The sequence below is a fragment of the Solea senegalensis genome, linkage group LG21, assembly GCF_019176455.1.
Source record: "Solea senegalensis isolate Sse05_10M linkage group LG21, IFAPA_SoseM_1, whole genome shotgun sequence".
Classification (NCBI taxonomy): Eukaryota; Metazoa; Chordata; class Actinopteri; order Pleuronectiformes; family Soleidae; genus Solea; species Solea senegalensis.
The window spans coordinates 851,297-877,823 of NC_058040.1; the positions used below are offsets into that span (position 1 = coordinate 851,297).

Sequence of the window (26,527 nt, forward strand, 5' to 3'; positions counted from 1 at the left end):
AATGTGCTGCAGCCTTCATCTCTTCAAAACAAGTAAGGATTTGATAAGTCACAAGAAAAGAAAAAAAAAGAAGTAAACAAATGAGAAATCTACAGGTAGCTCACCTGGTCAAGTGTGACAGGTCCTCACATCCAGTCAGAGCTCACCGATGGATGCCCTCCCTAACTTAAACCTGCCTTTCCTGTCCTACACTGACAGTTACAAGCGATCTTCACCAGCCATTTGAGATGATACTAACCTCAATGTCTTGGTTGGCTCCATGAAAAACTGTAAATCTCACAGTTGCCCAGACTAACGTTCCTTCTGATTCCGTAGCCTCGCCACAAAAAGGTCCTCTGCTGAAACCCTCATTTTGCTAAGCATGAAATCAATTCCACTTTCCTGTCCTCAGATTTCCTTTTCTCTCCCTGCAGCCTTTCAACAGCCATTGCTGTTGTAACATCTGCAAGAGGCAGCAGTTTCACAATTCAGAACTTCTCGTGTGTTTAGCAAGACGTGGCACCAGAGTATTGACAAAGCAGACGCCTGAAAATGCTCGACCCCAATTTAAACAAATGCTTCACCATCTATGTGTGATGTGATTTACACTACAAACCTGTCCATTCCAATCCTTTGTTTCAGAGGAAGATAAATGCATATCACGACAGGCCGAGTCACAAAATCAGATGGATCCTTGTCTGATTTTGGAAACTGCACAGTCATGGTATGCCACTCAGTCAGGATCCGTGGCCAGATTTCCTCACACACAGAGAAGAAGGGGAAGGACGAAATGCCTTACCATGTTATGAGTCGACTTTACCTTGTTCTCTGTTGTGTGAAGAAGACCCAGCTCATAAAATCTTGACTGATTTAAAAATTGAGCAATTAAATAACTCAAACATCGATGCTGTTGGGTCATGCAGAGAGCTTGCGATCTTTTGCATGGTTTCCCAAACATCTAGAGGTCAGATTACTGACCCCAACAACGTCAAATTCAATGTTTTTTTCTGTCCTAAACTGATGAACCATTTGGGTAAATTAGATCAAGCATTTAAAGGTGTTTACATTGTTAGTAGTCTAATGACACTTCTTACCCAACACATGAAGACGCAGTGAATCAGGATACGGCTACCTTTAGCAGATGCAACAGCAGCAGTGGGTGGTGGAAGTCTGCAGGGAGAAAAACAAGTGATATGGAGACAAGTTGGAGGAATCATTTAATGCATAGCTCAACAAGAGTTAAAGCGGAGAGAAACTTTAGGGCAAGTCTACAAAAATCAGAGGAGGAACTTCGCCAACACATCTAAGAGATAGAAGTTTCTCATGCAACCAACCAAGACATTGGGATTAAGCATCTTCCTAAAGACTCTACAAGCTGCCTAAATTGTGAAATTTGAAAGAAAGTCATGGGTAATAACGGACTACAGACACTTGTTCGCTGAAAAAGCTAGTGTATGGTGAGGTGTTAACCCTATGCTCTATCAAAAATCCCACTTTGGGCAAGCCATAAAGTCCTATCATTTCAACCAGCTGCCAGCTTCACAAATAAGAAGCAAAAGACCACTTGTGTTTACACGTTTACATGATCTCTGTTAACCACAAAGCTCCAGACACCAAGTCAATCCAAGAAACAAATCAAATAACCAATTAAAAAGCTGCAGCTGCTCACTCCTGCTACAAGAGGGTACAACAATAGTCTTTAACATGAAGCCAAATTCTGTCTGATTTCTGTCTGAATTCAGCCCACAGAATAAAGGTTTTATTTCAAGTCATCGCATCGATAAAAAGTTTGAACATTTGGCGCAACTTTCACTTAAATAATCCGAGTTGTCTCTCTGCCAGGTTTGTGTCCTCCTAAAGAAAAGAAACGCGCTCTAATCCTGAAACTTACAATCTAATTTTTGAAAGAAACTATGCAGGATAGCCCTGCATCCCTAAGACGAGTAACGAATAGTTTCACAGGGGACGATAAAAATCCCCTGCTGGGAGGCCTCCCAACATGACGCGCAAAAAGACTATGAACACAAAAAGGTTCAACTCCTTTAGAGAGAAATAAACTTGGCAGAGTGAGACAAGTCAGCATTAATATTGAATTTGATTTCAGTTAGCGACTACAAAGGCTGATGGCAGTGCGTTAAGTTTAAGATTTAAATGGATAACAAATGTGTGCCAACAAAAGCCAGATTTAAAGTATATCATAACATTATCCATGGGCTGAATAACACCTACAATCTAATGTGACTACACTTACATATAAATCAAAAGTTTAGCTTCATAATCAAATCAGGAACCAGTTATCTGATCAACGCAATTACCAGTTGAGAATAAAGGAAGATCTGGTCTAGCTCATCATAATCAATCACTACATTTTTACAGCACTTTGAAAGAACTTTAAACAAGCTACAGTAAACTGCCGGAAGCTGATGCATTTACTAAATGATTCATCAGCTTCCACATTTGTCAACAGTCCAAGTTACAACTAGTCCAAGTTGCAACTATGACAACTGATTTTTTTTTTAAATTAAAGCCATTTCAAAATAAGGTACCAGAATGTCCTGCAGAAATCAGACGCCTCAAGACTAATCAACTTTAAAATCATCCATTTAAGTTGACTAAATCTGACACACAGGACAGACAGAACTGACACACAAGACAGACAGACCAAGACACACAAGACGGACTGACAGAGGCCAGACACACAAGACAGACTGACAGAGACCAGACACACAAGACAGACAAACAGACACAGAGAGAAACAGAAAGACAGAGACACACAGAAAGACAGAGATACCAGACAGACAGGTGGACAAGACACAGACCAGACACGAGACAGGCGGAGACCAGACACGAGACAGGCAGAGACTAGAAAAACTAGACAGAAAAAACGAAGACCAGACACACCAGACAGACAGAAAGACACACAGGACAGACAGACCACAGAGAGAGAGAGAGAGAGAGAGAGAGAGAGAGAGACAGTGACACATGCCATGACAGCAGTCTTGGCATGCGTCAGTGTGTAAATAAAGGCCTTTGCACTCAGTAACGCAAAACAAAAAAATGAGATTATTGTAATGCCATTGTGTCAGGCATTGTAAATGTTTAGATGCAAATTAACTTTATAAAGTGAGTGGACACGATTTACCCACAAAGATCATGCGGCAAAGGCCTTTAATACTTACCTGAAAGGTAAAAATTGTTTTTGAAAGAATTTGCTTGTTGTCTAATTGGTGTGAATCTTGCAGCATAAATTTTGTTCACCTTTGTGGTGCAGTAAAGTCAATTGTTAGTGTTAGTCTTGGTCACACAAGACAGACAGACAGAGACCACACACCCACACACACACACACAACCAGGAAAACTTAGTAGGAAAACAGATCAGAAATGATAGACTGGCATGAACACCAAGACCAAGTACAGTCATGACACAGTGGCCATGAAGAATCAAGATTCAGGTCAGAGCAGGTACAGTAATGGCACAGCGGCCAACCAAGAAAGAAAAACTGCACTAACCATTTGAAATTTTAACTAAAATAAAACGCGATCTAATTAAGATGGACATGCAGGGATGTCGGTGCTCCTCTTGACTGATGCTAGAAGAAAAGTACAGGTTAGTTTACTTACTGTGCATGGACGCGGAAGGCACCCATGTTTGCCTATGTAAAATGACTATACGCGCAAGGCCAGACGTACAATGACACAAGTAGGCTACGAAGGCGCGGGCACAGTTAGCGATCATGGCCTACTTGCATTAAGGGACGTATGGCCATACAAAGGCAATGGCAGGGCTGCCATCTAAAGCCAGGTACTGTAGATCACCAGGATCTATTTTAACGTTCTAGGGCTAACTGTAGATTAATGGCCACGATGGAAAAGAGAGAGAAAAAAAAGGCACAGCGGCCAAGAAGTCAAAGCCTTGTGACGGAGTGTACAAGGCACAACATTAATTTTATTCCTACCATCTAGCTTTAACTGTACGCCAACATCCATTTAAACCTCATTTAAGATCTGGTCCTCCAACATCACTATATTTAAGTGCTAAAGAAAACAGTTCAAGTTGTTTTTCCTTTTAGAAGTGAGGAAAGGCACGAGGAGGGCCAGGACAGATTGACACGGCGGCCGGAAGAGCGATGGCCCGCGGCCTGCGTGTGACTTACCGTCTTTAGAAACAGTTAGAAAGAAAAAGTGTTTAAGCGCACAGTGGCAAGGCAAGAAAACGCCTCCATAGAGAGGCGTGTTCTTACCTTTGCATGTAAATTGTCAGTGTGACTCGGTAGTTAGCTGTGGGCAGCTTGACTAGCAAGTCAGTTGCCAACACCTAAGTACATTCACTTTCAAAAAAACCCAACACACAAGTTTTCTTTTGTTTATTCCCCTACTCTGCAAACCCTACCACACATGGAGGCCAAGAACGTAGCCCCCAGAGAAGAAATAAAAAAATATGGACTCACCCTTTGTAGACGGACCTAAAAAGGAAACGTTAGTGCATTATAACTTATCAAGCATCTAAGCCCTTCAAGACACCCTATCTACTTTAATGTGAACTGCTGAACATAATCATATTCTCAGACCATCTTGACTATTCAATCCAGGCATCTCAGTCACACACACAACCCAGAGAGAGAATTTCAAATACTCCATCAGTCACCTTCTTTCAAATCACTCGCTCAGCAGTTCCACAAAAATATAACTAACAAGGACCAGATTTACATCTTACAAATTCAGACGACCCAATAAAGTGGACAGGAACATACAAAACCAACCTGTGGCCAATGCTCCATGTACAACCCTCAGCTATTTGACAGATGGAAAGCAGGAGAATTGAAAAAACGTGGCCATGTTGGAGAATGCAGAGAGATGTAGGCACGGCGGCCAAGAAAGAGTGGGGACAGAGTGGGGACACAGCGGCCACCCAGAATTTAATCATGACACCTACTATTTGACAGTCTTCATGAAGATCAATCTGGGGGTAAAAAACAAACAAACAAAAAAATGTTTGAGTCCAGTCTCCAGCCTTGACAATGTTCAAGTTCATATTGTTACAGGTGTAAAATAACTAGGTAAGGTGTTCTAGAATGTGTTTGTATGAGGTACCAACAGGGTTCACCCCGTCTGAGATATAAAGACTCACTTTCAGTGAAAACATTGCTGCCAGCACAAATTCTATTTTAACAGTGAAACAAAGAAATAAACATAATCACAAGTGATGTAGAATAAAGTTGATTAAGATTTAGGAATAAAGGAATGCCTTTTAAGTTCAAGTATAGAAATGTCAGTCCCTCATACAGCCCCAATCTTTAAAAACACAAAAACCTTATGTGTGATTAAATTAGTATGATATATTGCCATCAGTTAAATACATTATGAAAATTTGCCATAACATTTTGAATGATGTAGTAAATTATCTCTAAAGTTGTCACTCACCTTTTTTTTGACAGCCTCAGGCTTTTGTATATGGCGGGTCCGACCCGGTCTCCGTGAGCAGGAAGCAGGTTGTTCCTGTAAAAAAAAGTTTGTATTTTAATGACTGCATTAAAAGTGTAGAATTATAAAAGACATGTATAACCCTGAATCTGTTTTTAAACATTTACCATAAAAAAAACAAATAAGTCTTTCCAGTGAAAAACAATAGTAATGAGTGGAACAGTGAGTTAACATAGCACAGCAGCCATTTTAACTTCTTTTGTCCATTTAGATAATTGATTGGTTTAAGAGTTTCAGATTTTTTATTTTTTTTTGTTGAATGTGAATATTTCCTCATTTCTTTGCTCCATTTAAGCAATCATTGAAACCAAATCATTTAAGAATATAACTGAATTTACAAACAGTGAACTACATTTAACATTTTATGGACCAAACATGAAAATAAATCACAGGTTAATGAAAATATAAATTAGTTGCAGCCCCATTTAAACCAATGATTTAACTGTTAAAGCTATAAACACTCATCATTACTGCTCAGAATGGGGTTGTGAGGAGATTTGGAGAGTGAGAGGAGATCTGGAGATTTGGAGAGTGATTGTTATGGCGAGTACACACAATAAGCGGCGTTCAAAAGTTTGGGATCATTTTTGATCTTATACCACCAAATAAGGTATAATGCAGTTCATGGCTGACATTCTATGTTTCCATTATTGAATTTGATTTTTTTCATTTTTAAATGGGTCTCAAATGTACAATTACTTGTTGCCTGCTACAGTGGAAAAAATACTATTCTAAATAAATAAAAACCTATGAATACAAATAATCTGTCTACTTCTGTGAATAAACATTACTCCTCAACCATACAAGTCCTCCAATGACAAACTATTATCTGGACACTGGAGTAAAACACTTAACACTAATTATCTTTCTGAGTACAAATACCATGATCATTTGTAGGAAGGATCTTTTACCCTGTTATGGACATTAGTACAGTTCAATTAATTAAACTGTAATACTTTAATTAAACCTTTAACCAACATTTGTTGTTTAAAGGTCTAACCGACAGTTGTCCACCAGATGTCACCATCACTGAAGCGTCGAAGCTTTGAATCTTTTTCGACATAATTGTTAGGAAAGCCTCAGCGCTTCATTAAGATAACTTGACAACAGTTACTCACCAGTCTGGACGGGCCACCAATCTGGACCAGGTCGAACACGCCACCCTGGAGCGCCTTGCTGCATTTTTATACAGCATCCGACCACCTTTTCGGCGTCTGACGTCACGCCGCGGTAGTTTTCTTTTTTTCGCTTCTTTTTTTAAAGTTCCCTCTTTCTTTTTTGAGGTTTTAGGGCGGTTGGTGCATTACCGCCACAAGTTCCCTCCTCCCGGAACAGTTTCAGTAGTTAAGCAGCGACACGTTTTTCGCGTCTTTTTTTTGTTCGTTCCCCGGCTCGTGCAGCTTCTCTTCAAAGTAACATCACGGAACTTTTGGCTGAAGGAAGCTTAAAAAAGAAGAGGAGGAGGAAGCAATCAGCGGTCATCAGCTGATTGAAAAACACCTGCGTGAAGACGAACAACGATTTGGCGCATTACCGCCACCATCTGGTATGGAGTGTGGATCGAAATGTTGAACTATCACTTAAAAGTGAAAAGATAAAATAAATAATAATTATGTATGATCACATCTGTCTGTATTGTGTTTATTGATGAGAAATAATGTGTTGTTCAATCCTGTATGGCCAAGTCTGTTCCTCGATATTATTATTTTCCTCTCTCCTGCTTCTTTCCGTGTGCCTAGCTGCTCCCACTTTTCTTTGGATACTGTAAAACCTTGAAATCCATGATTTCGGGAATAACTTTTACACAGATTATCGCATCGACAAATTTGTGGTCCTGTGTTCTTAGCCAAGGGATGTTTGCCTTGCATGAGATGACACGATGAGCACATACTGGGACACACCACACGATGGCAGCATTTCGGCAGGAAACGTCTCCTCAAACACCAACATTAATACTTAAGGAATTATAATGACCAATACAATAACAAAAAGCCTTCATCTATAGGCAATTTTTAAATCACCAGGATCTATTTTAACACCTGCATTATAAATGACAATATACATGCACACAATTGTATCCACAGCATAAATGTGTTAAAGAACAATAATAATACTGTGTTTTACCAGCAAGATTATTTCAGTTACAACAGATTCACTGAGTTAAAATGAACAAGGTGTCACATATTGTTGCAATAACATATGCTATTACATATATATGTTAGTTCTAATCCAGGCTGTTGCAGAAAACTGTTGCAACTAAACTTGAAATCAGCCAGTGCGTTTGTAAACTATTGAATAGTGTAATTTAAAAGACAATACACACAGCAGACAAACCAAATGAGGTCAAAGACGTCGGGTCGGGTTATTAAATTAAACATGGGGTGCTCAATTATGAATTTTCTTTGAGGGTGGAGGAGCCGGAGCTTCTGTATCTTTAATAGTGAGGGGAGAGATGGGAGAGGCTGCGCGTTCACGGTTCGTTTTGTCGCTCCACGGCGGCGTGGACGCGCAGTGGAGTCCACACTCGCTGCTGCTGAGGAGGGGGGAAAAAAAGCGGCGTTGGTTTGCAACAGCGACTCTTCGGGAAAAATATGTTCCCTCCACCGCCCTTGATTCATCCACGCTGCCCACGACTGCACATGTCATGTGAAAGGATCCACCACATATGAAGATTCGACTTTTTTCCCCCCAAGCATTGAACTTGTTTCAGAGGATTGTCAACTCCGTTTTTAAGACACAGGCATTGAAGTAATCATAACACAGGTAAGATGATGTTTACGATTAATGAGGCGTTTAATGCAACAAAAATAAATAGATGCATGGATACAGATCTAGGACATAAGTCATATCTGAGCTGAAGGGCAGAGTCGCAAGGACACCTGAACAAGTGCGGAAAACTGCAGTGCTGTGCAAACTGATACTGAGAGCAGAGCATTGATGCATAATAATTATAATAGCCTACTTATAATAATAATATAGTTTTAACTGAAAAACTAAAAAAAAAAGAAAGGAGAAACAATAAAACAAAAATGAAAGGTTTCATCGTGACGCACAGCGTCAGTTTGTCTGCACTGTGAAGTGATAGTCATGTGAAAACGCGCTCATGCGAATATGATTTACATCATATTGTATGTGCATGCTTTGTAAAGTGCATGTGAACCAGAATAAGCAGGGGTGGTAGTTTGTAGTGTCCGGAAATCCAAACTTTTGCACATGATGCTTTTATGTGATTGTATTCATCTTGTGTTGTTGTTGTTTTCTGCTCTCTTTGTGTCCATTAGTTTGTAACATGGTTTTCACGGTGCCTTTAAAAAAACACATTAGGTTGATATGAGATAAAAGCTTGCATAGTGCATTCCCCGCTGCTCTAATGCACGTAATGGACATGCAAACATCAGATTAAATCTTACATTTGGCTAATGTCTGGTGACTGATACTTGCAGGTGCAGAAAATGGCGAGAAGGCTCCTGGTGCTTCTGGTTTTGTGGACTACTGTGATTGGCATTGTGCAGTGCTGTCCAGAGCTCTGCAGCTGCCAAGATAAATTTGCCCACCAGTTTGCTGACTGTGCCTACAAGGACCTGCTGGTGGTTCCTGTGGGTCTCCCGTCCAACGTTACCACCGTGAGCCTTTCTGCCAATAAGATCAAACTACTGAAAAGTAAAAGCTTCGTAAATATCACTCAGGTGACCTCTCTGTGGCTGGCTCACAATGAAATCGTTACCATAGAGACAGACACCTTGGCTCCCCTGATTCAGCTCCGCAACCTGGACATCAGTTACAACAAAATTGTGTACTTTCCATGGGAGGATTTGCACAACCTCACTGCCCTGCAGCTTCTGAAGATGAACAACAATGAAATGGTGACCCTTCCAAAGGATGCGTTCTCCACTCTCAAGGACCTGAGGTCACTTCGCATCAACAATAACAAGTTCACCACCATTGTGCAGGGCACCTTCAGTGCTCTCGCCGCCATGTCCCACCTTCAGATTTACAACAACCCTTTCACGTGTTCCTGCAGCCTGGAGTGGCTCAGTGACTGGATCTCAACAACTAAGATTTCTGTCCCCGAGCCAAACACAATTCTGTGTGAGGCTCCCGAGAGCCTGAAGGGTACGATGGTTACGAAGATCCCCAAACTGGACTGTAGGGCCCCCACTGTCACTATAACCTACCAGCCCAACACAGAGAACACAGAGGTTAATGAGGGTGTCATGGTTGTCTTAAACTGTGAGACAAAGGGGAGCCCGGCACCACAAGTCAACTGGGAGGTGATTGCAGGAAATCAAAACTATCTCTTCCCCCTGCCAACCTCCGGAGAGATAAATGATCAGCCTATTAATGATAAAACAACCAATAACCAATTCCTCGTCTTTAGAAACGGCACTCTCATCATACCTCGAATGAGTAAAAGGGAGGATGGGAATTACAGCTGCTCTGCGGTCAATGATTTAGGTAAAGCAGAGAGCAGTGTTAGAGTGGCTATGGCAGTCACCCAAAAACATAAAAGCAACTCAGTGCTGGATTCTACTCTGGACAAGCTCACTCCATTTGGTAAGAAGCCCACAGAGTCCAAGACCTTCAGAAACAATGTGGTCAACTGGGCTAAACCTGATGAAAAAACTAAGAATAGTCCCGATTCCTCATCAGACAAAAGTGACGACACAGAGCAGGTTGGCATTGTTTCAAAACACCCCACCTTTGCAAGCAAGTGTGGCGTGAGAGACAGTAGTGAATACATCTCCAACCACGCCTTCAACCTGAGCCTGGATGACCTGAAGCAGTACACTTTTGATTTTGGCGTCATTGCATTAGAAGTGTCGGAGACAGAGGCCAAAGTGCAGCTGAATCCCCTGCAGCTTCCCAACAGCAAATCTAACCTTCACCTCAGTCAAAGTGAAAATGAGCAAACAGTGAATAAAGAGACTGTAGGTTTGTACCAGCCCTCATCTGCTAAATCCACCCTGGACATGCTCTACCTCTGCATCAACACAGGAAATGGACATTCTATTGTTCAGTGGTCCAACATAGAGGAGGGGGTGAATGCCTATCATTTCCATGGTTTAAAGCCAGGCACCAATTACACACTGTGTCTCACCTATGGGGGGCAGGACTGCCAAGTCCAAGTAGTCTTCACTACTAGGAAGAAGATTCCCTCCCTGCTTATCATCGTTGTTGTCAGCATTTTCCTACTCGGTCTGGCCACTGTTCCCTTACTGGGTGCCACCTGCTGCCATTTGTTATACAAGTATCAAGGGAAGACCTACAAGCTGATCATGAAGGCTCAGAATCCGGATCAGATGGAGAAACAAATGGCTGGAGATTTTGATCCCAGGGCGTCTTTTGTGGAGTCAGAGAAAACCTTCAACCCCAGCGAGTCTGGCGAGGGTGAAGGAGAGGTGGAGGGAGGGGAGGGAGACGGCGATGGGGAGGCGGAGGGGAGCGTGGTGACCGAGTCCATCCCCGGATCCTCATCCAAAACCAACCCGGAGGAGTTCGAGGTGGGCTCAGAGTACAGTGACAGGTTACCTCTGGGAGCAGAGGCGGTCAACATCTCGGAGGAGATCAATGGCAACTACAAGCAGCCGAGCCGCTGAGCGCCGCCGACGTCTGCGGGTTTACTGTAAAATACTTTACTTTTTAATAAAGCAGGTAACTCACCCACCATCATCACACGTGAATTACATTGCGCCTGATATAACCGTTGATTTTTTTTAATTTTTTTTTTAGATTTCTTTATGAATACTTTTCCCTTATTTTTTTATCACCTCACAAATACTGAGGACGTGGACTGATTCGTGTAACATTTGTAGTCTACTGTAAGGTTAAACCGAGTGACATGCGTTTAAGCACAAATGTGTAGTTAATCATACCTCGAGACCGACATAAAAGCAGGAAAAGCGTCGCTCCTTCTCTGCGGGACGCACACTGGGCATCGGCGCAAAATTGTGCGTATATTATACGGTGAAGGCGCGCGTAATTACAGGCACGCGTGGGATTAGAATTTTTTAATCACTGTCTTTAAGAGCACAAAAGGCAACAAAAGACAAACAAGTGCCATGTATTTTAACGCAATTACAATAAACATCAGGGAAATCTGCTATTTGTAATCTCTCTCTGCGTGCGTGCATGTGTGTGTATGTGTGTGTGCGCGCCACAGCAGTGGATGAGCCTTTTTTAAAATCTCTCACAGGCCAGCATCCTCTCAGGTGTCGAGCGCTCCGACGCCACTCAGCCACGCCACTGATGCAGCAGACTGAGATATTAATAATGATGATATCAGTGATGATATTTTACTGAAACTTTTACAGTCGCCTGATCTTGGCACACAGCTGCGTCCTGCCCGATGTCCTGAAAGTCCAAAAAAAACGAGAGTTTTATTCTCAGCTGTATTGTTTTTTTGTTTTTTTTGACCGAATAAACCGAGATATTAACCAACAACGTAACGTTAAGGCTTTAAAATGTGCGATTATTCCAACCTATTGTATTATTAACGGGTGCTTGCTTTATTCTCGCCTTTTTCCAATGAACGTGTCCATGGCATGTCACGCGTATTTCCATGTGTGTTTTTGTTTCTTAGTGTAGTCTAGGTAACTTTAGATGTTGCTGTCGACCTGTGATGTAAAGCTACGTGAATTTAAATAATTCTTTTTTATTATTATTTTTACGACGGTAAATGAAACGAAGTCCCGACACTGAAGACGCGCGTGTGCGTTTTTGACGCACACGCGCTGACAAACGGCTTCACTGTCTTTGTAATTTGATGCGTAGTGAGTTTTTTGTGAAATACAATGTAAAACGAGAAAACCAGTGACCTTTACAGATTTTTTGATATCATTTTATGTAAGTGGAAGTAATAAAAGAAATTAAACTATACAGAGTGGATTTGTCATTGATCGCTACTCCCAGGAATTAAGAGAGTAATCTGGGGAAAATATAATCCGGGGAAAATAATTCTGTAAAAACATCAGAAACTGATTTACATGTGCTTGTCAAAAAATAATTTCTGGGTCGTTTTAGCCCTTTTCCTATGCGTTCTCTTTGTGTGCGCATCACATCATACAAGGAGGGGATACTTTAGGCCACAGTATCACACTATCGCAGTCTAATCTTTAAAATCCACCGTTTAAGAACGAGTGACATCTGCGACACTCTCGTTTGTCTTTAACTGTTTTTTTTTGGCACAGTCTGATCTAAATCGTGAAAACTCCTCAGAAGAAGTCATTCTTTTTTCTGTATTTTATTTTCGGCCCTGTTCAGATCACTTGGTCTACACTGCAGTAAATTAAATATCCCACAATAATACAACTGTAAGAAGAGTACATTTCAGTTTTATCTTGATTTATATGATCACTTAAAAGCAAAAACATTTTAAATGCCGGTGCACATCCAAAATATGTGATATGGCAAATATCACAAAACCAGACAGTGGCAGCTGATGGTTTTGCATTTAAACATCTACAAATAAAACAGAACAAAAATGATACAAATACATCTGGTAGTTCCTAATCCACAGGTTATTGTTTTAATTACACACAATTAAAATTCATCCACTAGATGAAAACAGTTAGTTTGTTGAAGTCATGAATAGTGAAAGGGTCTGCATATAAATACTGACTGCACATGCATGTGTCCAGCAGCCGTTCTGCATCAATATGATAATTACTGCATGTTGGAAAACATCTGTGATTATCCCATAGATTTAAATATATAACATGATGCAAACAGATGATTTAATGGTGAGTGTTTTTTAGTTGGAAGAGCAGATCCACACAAGCTTTCACATCAGACGAGGGAGTCTGTTGCTCTCATATATACACAAAACAGCCAGGGGGGGAAACAACAGCACAAAGTAAACACACAATCTCCAGACAGACAAACAGAAAAAAAGCTTGTTGCACATGAGATACTGAGCTGTGGGTGCACTCATTTTACCAAAATGCACACACAGCTGTTTTAGGTGATGTGGGACAAATACTGTGGCTGTAGAATCCCCCCAAACCCCCCCCCAAGAGAAAATTTGCAGAAAATCCTTAATCATCAGAGTCACATTCATGTTCAAATACTGGCAGCTGCTTCCTTGATTGCTGAATCCTTTTTGCTCCCCTCCTTGGCACCACGGTTCAGGCTTCCATTCAGAAAGCTCTCTGTGGTCTGACGCTGGAAGTGCTTCCTGGTACCCACCAGAGATGGGTTGTTGACCAGGGTGTAGAGAAGACGCCAGTGCCCGCGGGCCCTCTTGGCACTGGACATTTTGAAGTGTATCTTCTCCTGTTGGACCAGCTGGATCCCTGGGGACATTTCAGACACCATGAGAGCCTCGAAGGTACGTTTTACATATGCATAAGTCCTATGTATTCTCAAAAACAGAAACAGGAATGGGAATAGACTTTGTGAAAGGCCACCCAGGACCTGCTAGATCCTAATGACAGCATAAAAATAGAATAGCAATCATAATTCTACTCCTAAGAACATGGTTGGAGCACATTGGGCTCTCTATTAACACACATGATTTTTAAGCCCCTTGGGCTGCATGAATATGAAACAGGCTATTATAAGATAACCAGTGTAATCAGCTTGTAAAGGACTAATCGTTATAATACATCATTGCAGATAAGGCATTGTTCTTTACAGGCAAACAAGGAACATCTCCTGTGCATTTGTAATTACAGTAGTCTCATGTACACATATTTATTTGTATTTTTTTTTTAAATAGGAAAGAACAGTCAATTAAAAATAGAAATGATGTATACTAATATAGATAAATACAATCACACAAAACGCAATAAAAACCATTACAAAAGCTTATTGTGCTCACATGGTGCTTATTTCAAGATAAATGTGCTTCTGTTAAGTTAGCAGGAGTAATAGGACGTGGTGGAGGTAGAGTAGAGGTCTCCCCAGGACCTTCAGGTTGTTTACAGCAATGTTAAGGGCTGAACAAATAATTTAATATTGCAATTTGAAACAAGGCTGCCGTTTCATTCGTCTGCATGTTATTGATGGTTCTGCAGCAGTGCGCGCCATCAACACTGGATGTTTGCGTCCTGACACCACCAGAGACGATGTGTGACTTCCCTACTAATGACAATGTATAGATAACTGTGATTCAATACACATTATTTGTCAGTTTTGCTGAAATCTATCCTAACATCAAGTATACTTGCTTGTCAAGTATTTCAGCCAAGAACAGATTCTCTCTTCTGCAAGTGTTTTAACCCATAAACCCACTATGTTATGATACTGGACATTTTAACCTCGTCTAAACCACTGCTGAAAAAAACAACGTGAGCCAGTGGCAACACAGATGCAACAAGGTGCTGCTTGGCTCTCTCAAACACCACCGTGATAATAAGAGATACTAGGTTTCTTTAAAGGTCTAGTGTCTAAAATGGGATATAGTATGTTTATATAAGTATATATTACCACTTACAAATAAAAGTAGTTTAGTTTTCTTAACCTTCAAATAAGCCCTTTATTTGTACTTTAAGCATGGACTTTGCCACTATTTTGTAGAAATAAAGCACTATTGCACAATATAGGACGGCACTGTCGCTTGGTGACAGAGGCTCAGGGCTCAGCTCAGAGCGCAGGCAGCTGATGGGTTTATGACAGATTGGACTGAGACCAGCAGTGGGTCTGTAAATTATTCTCCAAAAACTCAATTTGCCCCTGACATATTAAATCAGAGGAGTCAAGCTTTTATTTCTTTCATGAGAGAACAAATTGTTTTGATCTGATTATGTGTTACTGTGACCTGCGGCTGAATGCTAAAACTCTCAAGAGAAATTAAAGATGCCTCACTGGCTTTAATATAGGATGTGATCGACCTTTCACGTAAAGAACTAAAAATATCAATTTGATTACTTTAATTATTGTTATTAAAATAATGAAATAAATCAACAAATTGATCTGAGAAACAAATTCATTCAAGGCCTGACAAAGACATAGACCTAAAGCAGTAAGCAATACTGTTGCAATGGGCAACAAATACGTTAGCATAAACATGGTTATTCAAGACCATCATTTCAATTATTTATTTTTCTATGTTTTTGTCAAACTGTCATATATTTTAATTATTTAAAGACAAACTAACCACTTTGACCATTTTAAAAAACAAATATACATCATCATGTGGTATCAAAGTTGTAGGATTAAGGACATTGAAAAGAATCAAGAGAAGGCTTTTTGCAGTGTTGGTTTTTGAATTTGCTCTCATGTGATTCGTTGACAAAGACGAGAAAATAGAAAATATCTGCGGTAAGACAAAATACGAAGGGAAAGGTCAGAGGGGATTTCAAAGGCAGGACAGTACAGGATGCAAGATGAGAAAATAGTACAATAGTAGGACTAAGAATGTCAACTGAAGTGTTGATGTCAATGGCCTGGTCCAGATGTTAAAACGTGGTTGGTCAATAAGAAGTTTCCAGTGAGCAAGCTTGGCTGCCAGTAATGTTTTGTGATATGTTTTTACAGAAAGAGCTGGAAATATTGGGTCATACTGACCTAAGTAGTTGCTCCATCTGCTTGTCACACACACAACAGAAGGTGCCAGCAATCTTCCTTCCTTTACTTTATCTGTTCAGGAAACCCCTATTGAGCTTGCAGCCTCCTATAAATACCTTGGCATCACAAGTGGTTGTGACAAGCCTTTCTTTTAAATAAATTGAAATTGTGTTTCTTTATCAAATCAAGGACTATTTGAGTTCAAACATCTGTGTTGCACATTTTATCGATTTGTCCAGGGCATTTGGTAATGTTGATAATGAGATGAGATGTCAGAAGATGTCAGAGATAAGCTGCTGTTGTCAAATCTTCTCTCCAATCGTAATGCATGCAGATCAGTGGTCTTTCCTTCTCAACAGTACTAAAGGTTTGCCACAGGGTATACTATTGTCTAGTATTGCAAGCACTGTTGCCCCTGTATTTGAACATCAGCTTTTGACATCATTCACTCTCAACTGTTCCAGACTATAATGCTGAATGCTGACAAAACCAAGCCAGCAACTCAATTATTCAGCTTGTGGCCTCTTATTAAAACCTCAACCAGCATTACAATCAATGAAAGCCTTTCTTCTAATTTAAAAACATTGACTATCTTTTGAAGAAAATGAAATTGGGTTTCTTCTTCAGAAACAAATCCATAAATGCCTCTGCTCAATCTCTTCTGCACTGAGCTTCATTCCAGGCTGTTGGCCGCTCACACACCATTGCACTTTGTACACTCTGGTCAGCAATTTCATTTACAAATCTATCCTAGGCCTGCTGCCCACATCTTTATCTTCCCACATGTTACATACTAAGTGCAGTCATAGCTTACGTTCCCAGGGCTTCATCACTTTCACTGTCCCCTCTGTCTGCACAGACAAAAAGACATTTTGCTACTGTGCCCCCTCAACTTGGAACACACTTCAACAGAGTCTCAAACTGTCCAGCTTGATTCCATAACGGATTTTAAAATTCTTTTAGGGTCACTGGAGAGGGCATCCTTGGGAAATTGCTCCTGCTCCAAGTATTTTAATTTGTTTATTCACTTGACATATTTCCTTATCCCTATCCCTAATGGGATAACGTGTTTAACCCTTAGTGCTCACACGGCACAGATATGTGCCGCAGGTAAATACACAACTCCTTATATGGTCACATATTCATTTTTTTGTCTTCTTACGTGTTGTTGAGTTAAAGCTATGATTCATTTTATATCGCACTTTTAGTAGTGATATAAAGTAGCAATAATTGTGCAGAAGTCACAAAATTAGACTGTTTTTATTTTAGTTTTGTTCAAAAAAATGAGCCAAGTGAGTTGGTGATTGCCTAGGTTGTGCTGAAAAAAGGATATAAGACACTCTATACTGCACATTCTTATAGCCTCTGTATATACCGTACGTTTTAACACAGTAATGGACAAAAGCAGCCGGAATGCTCTGTGTTCTAAGGATTAAATGAAGAATAAACAAATAAACTAAACTAAACCATGGACTGATGTGTGAATGTGTAGTCTAAGATTTGCAGTACAGACCTTCTTCAGCATCCCTTGACCTCTGTGCAGTATTCCCCTCCTGGCCCACAGAGTGAAGCAACATCCCACAGAAGGCCTTCATCACAGGATGAGACTGGCTCACCTCAATCTTCAGATAATGAGCATAGCAGCGGTAGGCTGCAGACAGACACAGGGAGGGGGGGTCACTCTGACTGGGAAAAAGCAATAAACACACAGGACTGCACCCTTCGTTGGCTTTGAGGCCATCACACATAATGGCCATACAATCTCACATCTTTTTTTTTTCAACCACCTGCTTTTGCTGACAACAGATGCCTTAAATCTGCAGCCGCATCAGAGGTGAATGCACAATTAGAGTCTCTCGCACGGCACAGAATAGAGATATCATTTGAGCGGCAGTGAGTCACTACCAGGCTAAAGTGGATATGATACACATTTCTGGCCTTTGAGTGGGTTAAGTAAAAGTGCACTTGCACTTAGAAAATTGCGTGTTTTTAAGGCTCCACAGTGAGAGTAAAAAAAATAGTCACAGCGACATCTACAAAGATAAAAGCATGATGTTACTACCAATGAATAATGAAGATGTTAACAGACACAAACAACGAGGAGAATGTAAAATAAATAAACATATCACGTAAGACAGTGACTTCCTTTTGTTATTCTGAACACATACATGATGCACCCAGAACAAACCATTACACTAACACTGAACTGGTCGGTGATGCACTAACACCACTTTTTACAAGTTCAAGAGGTTACATTCTGGTTCTCATCAATATCAAGTACCAATACCAAATACTTAATTATGACATTACTGTACAAAACAATACATATTTAAGATGCAGACTCTGTCAAAAACTGCCAAACAAAATCAGCTTCTCTCTTTTTGGAGTAGCGGATTATATATATTAACTATATATATATACATATATATTTATATATACATATACAGCGGTGTACCTGGCTGAAGTGAATTTTTTCAATTGATGTGACTCAGATGTGATTTTTTTTCAGAGCTGTGTGTGTGGATATAAAAATCCAATTTTCAACTTTCAAATCACATTTTTCACTTCAATATGTGGTCCATCTCGCCTATTTTTCACACATGACACCAGTGGTTCCCCAGCAAAAACAGATTAAGAAAAGATCTGTGGATAATGATATTGTCATTCTGCCGCCAATATATCATAAATGCTGAAAATATCTGCATAAATATTATATAACTATTTTAGCAGCTGTGTGCAGGGAATGTGGAGGCTAAAACAACCGGAGAACCATTATGCAGTTTGTAATTATATCATGTGAAGGGCAGATTCTCTCTATCTCTCTCTCTCTCTCTCTCTCTCTCTCAGTCATGTGATGTTTTCTGTCAGAGATAAATCAGCAGCAGCAGTCATGTAACGCACATGCCACACATCCAGGCCTTGTATCATCTTATCTAACATATCACATGCTTCAATGTGGCTGGAAATTTGAATGTAGCCTTTGCATGATATTCTATCAATATTCTATCTCTTCGTCACCTGGTTACATGGTTTGCATTTTTCTTTTACTTTCACACCAAAGCTGAGCCAGGAGGAGACTGTGTGGCACTTTTCCACTCGCACATCTCGCCTCACATAGCCGATACTATGTGTGATGTTGTTGCTGACTAGTCAGAGTGCCGTCACAGGAAGAATCATGAGCGTGATGTTCGACTCAGAACGAATCAAACGAACAATGCCAAACTGTAGATCAGTTAAAAAGACATTCCTGAAAATGTGGGTTAATTTAAGCAAGGAAATGTCTAAAATCTCATCATATAACAGTGGAGTCTGGTGTATTTAGCGACAGCACTGCTGGAAGCCTGATATCATGAGCGGCGAGTCGCGTCACTAACCCTGCTGCTGTATTTCAGTTCAGTGTCAGACAGAGTCTGTGCTCCAGTCACGCAGGAAGTACTGAACAAATATTTTTTTAATTAACTGATTCTATTGATTCAGTAAATCAAAAACAACTACTTTACAGTTTTTCACTAGTTTGTGTGTGTCGCCAAGTCAAGGCAGTTTCATTCAGCCGTGCTGTGATGACCCCGCCCACATTGAGGTACTACATGGTAGTGGAAAACCAACCGAACCGCATAGATTCAAGCCATGCCTTGCCAAGGCGAGGCAGTACCATGTAGTGGAAAAGTGCCAACTCAGGTGCTTTATAATAAACAGGGTTCAGAACATCTCGCCCACCTGGGTCAAATGCCTCCACATTGCGGTTAAGAAGACTGATATCCATGCGGCCCAAGTGAACAATGTTGAACAAGGCTGTAACGACCATGCGCCACAGTGCCAGTATCACTCCGATCAGAATGTTGACAGGAAACAGCAGGTAGGTGAGCAGGAAGAGATTACCCCTGTTAGAGAGGACTGAATGCATCAGAGATACAGATTTGACTACACACAACATACATCAAAAATTAAAAAAGTAAAAGGACCTGTTGCGTAAGTCTCGAGTGCTTGATGTTTTTTTGATGAAACAAAACCTGGCTGTAATATGTTGAATCAACACGGCCAAAAGAATCATCAGCCAGAAGGGCCTGAAAGGACAAAGTCAACAGTCAGACATCTCGACAGACACTGAATGCATTAACATGGCAACAGGACGTTTATGACAGGAAACATCTCGTTGGTCATGTAGTACTTAAATAAAGATGGGATAAAAATGAGCGAGACAGACATGATGATGCTTACCACATGCTCCACAGGATCTGAAAGAGAATCAGATTCTCTCTGTGCAGCACAGGTATGATGATGAGGAAGACAGCAATTAGAAGACAGAGGAAGAACACCATGGTCTGGACAATCATGCCTGCAGAGAATGAATCACAGCCTCAGTGATTCAAGGATTTTACTCCGACTGACCAATATCAAACAAACCAACACTGTACACATGCAATTAGAATTTCAGTATGTTTATGGAGTATGAAAAAAAAAATATGAATATGGAAAAGAAAACAAAAGCTTATGGATACAGGTCCTTTCAAACCTTTATATCCGGACCCATTTTTTAATGCTCTTAAAGAACAAAGTTGTGCATAAGAAAAACATTTCTGACAATCAGTCAAATTATATTTTAAATAGGTAATCAGAAAATTCCAAGAGATATGTCATTTTTGCAACTTTTTTAAAAAATATACACACTAATCTTCAAATTCTGCTAACCCTAATCCTAACCCAATGTCAAAAAATAAAAAATCTTCTACCCAGTCTACCCAGTATGTATTTAGGGGGAACAGCATACATAACATCCAAACCAAGAGTTCAATTTATATTAGAGTAAAATATACATTTTATGGGCAAATGCCCAAAGAGGCCAATAATTTGAACCTCTTTTGAAAAAAAAACAATCAGTATGTCATCGTACCGACGCAGATGTGTGCAGCGGTAAAGCTGGTGAATCCCATCCAGCAGACAAGTGCTGGCCGTGAAGCCCTGATACTTCTCTGGCAGTTATAAACATTATAGATATCTCCTCTGTACAGCCCCTTCAGGTTTGACCTATGAAATAAAACACACAATAGAGAAAATGCAGAGATAAAGCAATACACAAACTGATTTATCACTAAACGCACAAATGAGATAGTAAATTATAGAAGCAATTTAGCAAGGATACAGACAAATGCAATTCGATACTTGACTTGGACAACAATTTATTTTAATACGACATAATTTATGGTAATGGGACAGTATTTCATGTCTTATCTTAATAACCACTTTCAGTTCTTGCAGCAGTTACCACAGAGCGAATGTTGTTCTGTTTGTCGGGATGATTAGTACTCTATTATGTTACAATAACAACAACAGCACATTATAATGAAGGAACCAGAATCCAAAGCACATTCACAATTCTAAAAAAAGAACAAAGCTACAATAAAAATCGTTGTTAAACCTACCGGTGCAGAACCATAGAGCGCATGAGCAAAACCAGGTTGACGATGGCAGTGAGGGTTGTCGCTGAGATGTAGCAAACTGCCAGGAAAATACAGCACACAGAGCTTTAGGTATTTTTTTTTTTTTTTTATGAGATTAAAAACAATGCAGCATGTGCAGCTAATATATAGTGATACAACAAATCAGGGGGTCCAAAACTGGGCCACAGGATGAATTTGTGGAAATTTCACATTATGAATAGAACCTAATCATAATTTCAGGTTGTTAGTAATATGTTTTTTTGAAAAGATACTTCATTTCATGTATAACAAAGGGAAACATTTGGAGTTCTTGTTGTTTATAGTTCATTATGCTATTATTTTACTGGTCCGGCCCACTTGAGATCAAATATGTACTGTATGTTGTGATATGACTATGTTCAGAGCCGTTCATGTTACTATGTTCACTCACCCTCTACACACCACATGTAATAAACCACGATTCTGACCACCTCGTGTTTGTCTGGAGACAGAATTATCTTGAAGCCGGCCAAAAGGTTTGCAATGTTTTCATCCACTCCTAGACGGGCAATCTGGAGCGATGGTACCACAGCTGCGATCAGGAGGAGACCCACCTGCCGGCAAACAAGAAAACAAATAAGAACTTCAGTCATTTCTTACTGGAAAGGTTATTTTCCTGGGAATATCAATTATGCAACACTAAACATGTGATGATGTTTAGTGTCAAAGGTTATTGGGCCATGGTCAGCGTTGGTTCCAGTAAACCTTACGACTTATTGTATGTACAGTGCACATTTATTTATTTATTTAGTTAATATCTGTGGATTATAAAGACCAAAACAAAAAAGATATTTACCTGATACAGTGTAATGCATGACACAAAAACAGATATGGCCAACTTCAGAGGAAAACGGAAAGCTGCTCCAAAAAAGAAGAAAAACAAGTGTTGAAAAAACATACACAGGGACACATTAAGGTGTGATGTGACATAAAAGAAACCAGGATCCCATGTTTACCTTCCTCTGGTGTATAAATGTATGATTTAACAGCAGCAATTATTCTTTGATGAAGCTTGGGTGTTTCAGTGCTCGACGTGCTGAGGTGAAAAATAAACAAATCATCATCTTTGCACACATCAAATCAAAAAGATGGTATTTCTGTACATAGTCAGAGAAAAAAGAAAAAAGGAAATGCATTATTTCAGCAGGCTTCTTCACAATGTTGTGTGACATGTTAGTCGTCTGCATTGAGAATACAAGGAGACACTTAGAAACCAGCGAATGACTGAGCTCTTTGCACAAATATTAAGTGCCGATCATTTAAAAAAAAAAGTCCATTAGAGTTTAACAGGAAGAGAGAAAGCAATCTGTTTCCTGTTTGCTGTTGTGCACAGCACTGGCCTTGGATGAAAGTTTCCTTCATGTATGGAATAAAGAGACAAAGGAAGGTGAGCGATTTCCACACCACCAACAGTAGTTACTTTGCCAGTGATGTGAAACTAGAAACAGCCTGTTCTGAAATGAGCATCAAAAACATAAAGGTTTGCCCTGAAGCTGAAGGGTTAAGCTGCTGATTGTGAATACAACATCCCTGCTCTGAGTCTTGTTTGGATTCACCATCAGATTTATTTAAACACAGAACAGCTCTAAATGAAAAACAGCAGAACTATTGGTTGTGTGCAGCTGTGGGTCAGTGGTGTGGGGGGGTCATCTTTCAATTGGAGCAATGGGTGTTCAATTCCCGGTTCTGCTAGTGGATGTGTCGATGTGTCCCTGGGAAAGACACTTAACCCTTAACCCCAAGTTTCTCCTGATGGCTGTATCAACAGCATATGAATGAATGAGTGAATGGGTGGATAGTAAAACTGATTGGGTGATTATTAGGAATAGAAAAGGATTATATAAATACACACCATTTACATGTCTCACCTGATTTTGGTAGGCTTCTTCTTCTTCAACAATTTCCTCACATAGTCGTTATAGTAGCTGCTGTTTAGATCCTAAAAAGAACAGTCACCACACAAGGAATTTAAATACTAACTGTAGATAAGCCAGGATGGTGTGGCAAAGTTGATTTATTTGATTCGATTTTTGGGGACACAGATGTTTTAGTCGGGCTTCCACACTCCTGTGCACAGTTGTGGGATTAGATACCGTTTAAGTGTACATTTAAATTAAGATAATAAGGAGAGTGGGTGTAAATCAAACATCCAGCTTTGTCACACCCATTCTGAGGATTACCGTCGAATAAGCACAGCATTGTGTGTCCGCAGTGAAAAAAAACAAGGCAACCATTTCATAATCTGATCGAGAACATAACATAAACCAATTACATCAAATCTACTTAAAATGATTAAGCCAGCAGCATGTGCTGTGTTGGACTTCAGATTTTCCCTCAGAAATAGATTGAACGACCACGATAAGCCCCTTAATGTGCAGGGAGCCTACAAAGGTTCCTCACAGGCAAGGGTTCAGGGGAAATTTGCATCCTAGTAAGGACTCTTTTTATAAACTAGTTCAGGCTTACATTAACAAAGGTCACTAATTAATACTTTACTGAGTTGTTTTATATAAACAGTCAGAACAGTTGGTGCTAATTCATTCATCCTAAAACATGCAGTAAGAAGAACACTTACCTCCGTAACGCTGTCTTTTTCGTTGCCCTTAAAGCCCTTGAACAGTAGAAGTGGATACTGGAAACTAAGAAATGCCAAGCAGGCTATTTGAGGCAGGGAGGTGAAAAGGGAGTAGTATTTGTATATCTGCAAAGGAATAAAAGACTTTAAATAACCAGAGAAGTCACAAGGAGAGCACATTGTTTTGACACATTAAGTGGACTCTAATTGCTTTTCCCTACCAGCCAACAAGGATCCCAACACAGCATGAAAAATGTGTTCATCTTGTGTTATGTTGTGCACCAAATACAAATATTTTATCGTGTGATTGTTTTTTTTTTTTCCACGAACTCATGCCTATCTGTCGTCACGTCTGTCAGTTAAGCTGAAATGTCCCTGGCAGTGTTCAGTGTGTCTTCTCAGCTGAATAAAAACACCTGAATAAGCAGATTTAAAAGGAAAAAGACAACCATGACACGATGTGCTATAAGGCCCGGATGCCTCTCTTTTTTTACTGACACACACTAAACTGATTAACTGTGACAAAGCGTCTTAATTAAGACCGACAGACAGTGGAACTAATGATTATAAGTCGCACGTATTCATTGCACGGGAAACCCGGACACTAAGGATTTGACACAAAATCTGGGACAGAGAAAGATTTAAAGCCTCATCCACATGAATCCAGTTGAAAAGCCTGATATTTGTCTTTTTTTAAATCACATCTCTTACACCTGCAACAGAGCTGCTTTGTTAGGTAATCACTGGGTTTCCACAGCAAAACAATTTGGGCTTTGTCTGGGAAATAATCCCTTAAACTCAGACAGACAAGACTCTGGATTTTTCACCAATCTGTTGCTCTGTCAATTTATTAGCTGTGCAAATCTTTTTATTTTATTTTATGAAACACTATCTTTTTCTTACCAGAGGTGTTTTGGGACAGTCGATTTTCTGCCAGACCAGAACTGAAAAGTGTGTCCATGACAAGAGGCTGCCAAGAACATAGCCAACTTTATTATGCAAGGTGCCACATGCCAGGAGAGGGTAGTATAGCACGGGATAGTAGAAGACTCCAAGAATCACCCAGTTTTCTGCAAAAGCAACAAGTGTGTGAGCATCACAGGGGATATACACCACAGTTTTATTTACTAAAACCTTAACTTCTGTTCTGGGGATTTAAATTCACACTGTGCTAAACAACTGCTATCTCCACCTCTTACTATTTGGGTGTTGTGTAAAGTAGCAGGGGAATGAGTCCTCACAGTCAACACTTATGTAATGTAATTTCAAGGAAAGGAAAAGCTTCTTGTGCATCTTACTCCTGAGTTGAGAACAACAGCCAGGGGGATGAAAGAATCCAATTATATAACATATACTTTATTTCACAAAAATTTTGATGATGGAATCGCAGCTAGAGATGATTCACAGTCACATAGACCGATGTGAGGATGAACCAAGATGACCTCCTCACGTTTGTTCTCGGAGTCTGTTGTGAAGGGGAGGGGATGTGGTGAGATGACCAGGCCCCACAGTTTGCACAAGAGCACTCCAAACACAGCCACTGCCAAGCCCTTGTGCTGAGTATGGTCCAGGAAGTTGACTGGACTGTGAAATCAAGGAACAGGTATTTAGAGCACACATGTGAGCAGCCTTAGTGAGCAGAAATGATCACGCTTAAAACGGAACAAGCAAGGTTTTTGTTTAAGTCTTATCCCAAGAATTCCAGCTTCTATTTTAAGCCTGTTCAGCGTTTGAGAGAACTGTGGTAGTTTTATCTGTGCAAAGTAAATAAATGGACTTTCTCTGCCTTCCACTGTGCCCTTGGCCGCAGTCCATGTCAGCATGGCCCAGCTCGCAGACTGCTCGCAACAGAAAAATCGATTACAGTTACAGACTATTAATGCATGGAAGCTTCATATGTGGTCAATATTAATATTAAAGATATATAATTTCACTGGAAATGTCAAAGGTCACAGAATCTGAGACGTAAAACCATCATTTTGCTACAGGCCGACAACAGAGACAGTATAATACACACACACGTATGTATATATATAAATCCATATATATATATATATATATACATATATATATATATATATAGAGAGAGAGTAATATCCAGGCAGGTCCGTGAGATCAGTGCAGCGCTGCGCAGGCGAGAGGGTCGCCCACCCCCTGCCCCGATCAACATTCACCGCTTGTTTTTTCTTTCTTTTTTTTGTGCTGTTGTTGTTGTTTTTTTTTCTCTTCCCACCCTCTATTTCCATGCATATGTTTTCATGATAAACAGGAAATTCATGAATATATGGAGTGATACGCTGAGCCAGGGAGGGAGGGAGGGAGGGATGGAGGGAGAGTCAAAGCTGAAGACTGAGGTGAGACACACACACACACACACTGGTTTCCATGACTTGAGAGGACATTACATTGACTTATTTAAACGCTAACCATAACTAGTACTAACTCTTAGCTAACCACCCACGACACATGTTCACACTAAATGCAATCATTGACATTATTCGTCCCTGTC

The 26,527-nt window shown here is 40.2% G+C and overlaps 2 protein-coding genes across 2 annotated transcripts; one reads left to right on the forward strand and one right to left on the reverse strand.

Annotated features, from left to right (window-relative positions):
* The first annotated feature begins 7,923 nt into the window (after positions 1-7,923).
* Positions 7,924-12,336, forward strand: LOC122758319 (immunoglobulin superfamily containing leucine-rich repeat protein 2-like). The gene is made up of 2 exons (XM_044012413.1): positions 7,924-8,223; positions 8,904-12,336. The coding sequence occupies exon 2, from the start codon at positions 8,913-8,915 to the stop codon at positions 11,055-11,057; it is 2,145 nt and encodes a 714-aa protein (XP_043868348.1). The 5' UTR covers positions 7,924-8,223; positions 8,904-8,912; the 3' UTR covers positions 11,058-12,336.
* A 626-nt stretch (positions 12,337-12,962) lies between these two features.
* On the reverse strand, positions 12,963-25,604 carry LOC122758326 (receptor for retinol uptake stra6-like; the record flags this gene model as incomplete). The annotated part of the gene is made up of 14 exons (XM_044012421.1): positions 12,963-13,751; positions 17,480-17,617; positions 19,684-19,847; positions 19,929-20,030; positions 20,185-20,302; positions 20,858-20,991; positions 21,387-21,462; positions 21,835-21,997; positions 22,240-22,301; positions 22,400-22,479; positions 23,312-23,382; positions 24,019-24,144; positions 24,922-25,088; positions 25,469-25,604. Coding segments are annotated over 14 exons (1,770 nt in total), but the record flags the coding sequence as incomplete, so codon positions are not given.
* Positions 25,605-26,527: the final 923 nt, after the last annotated feature.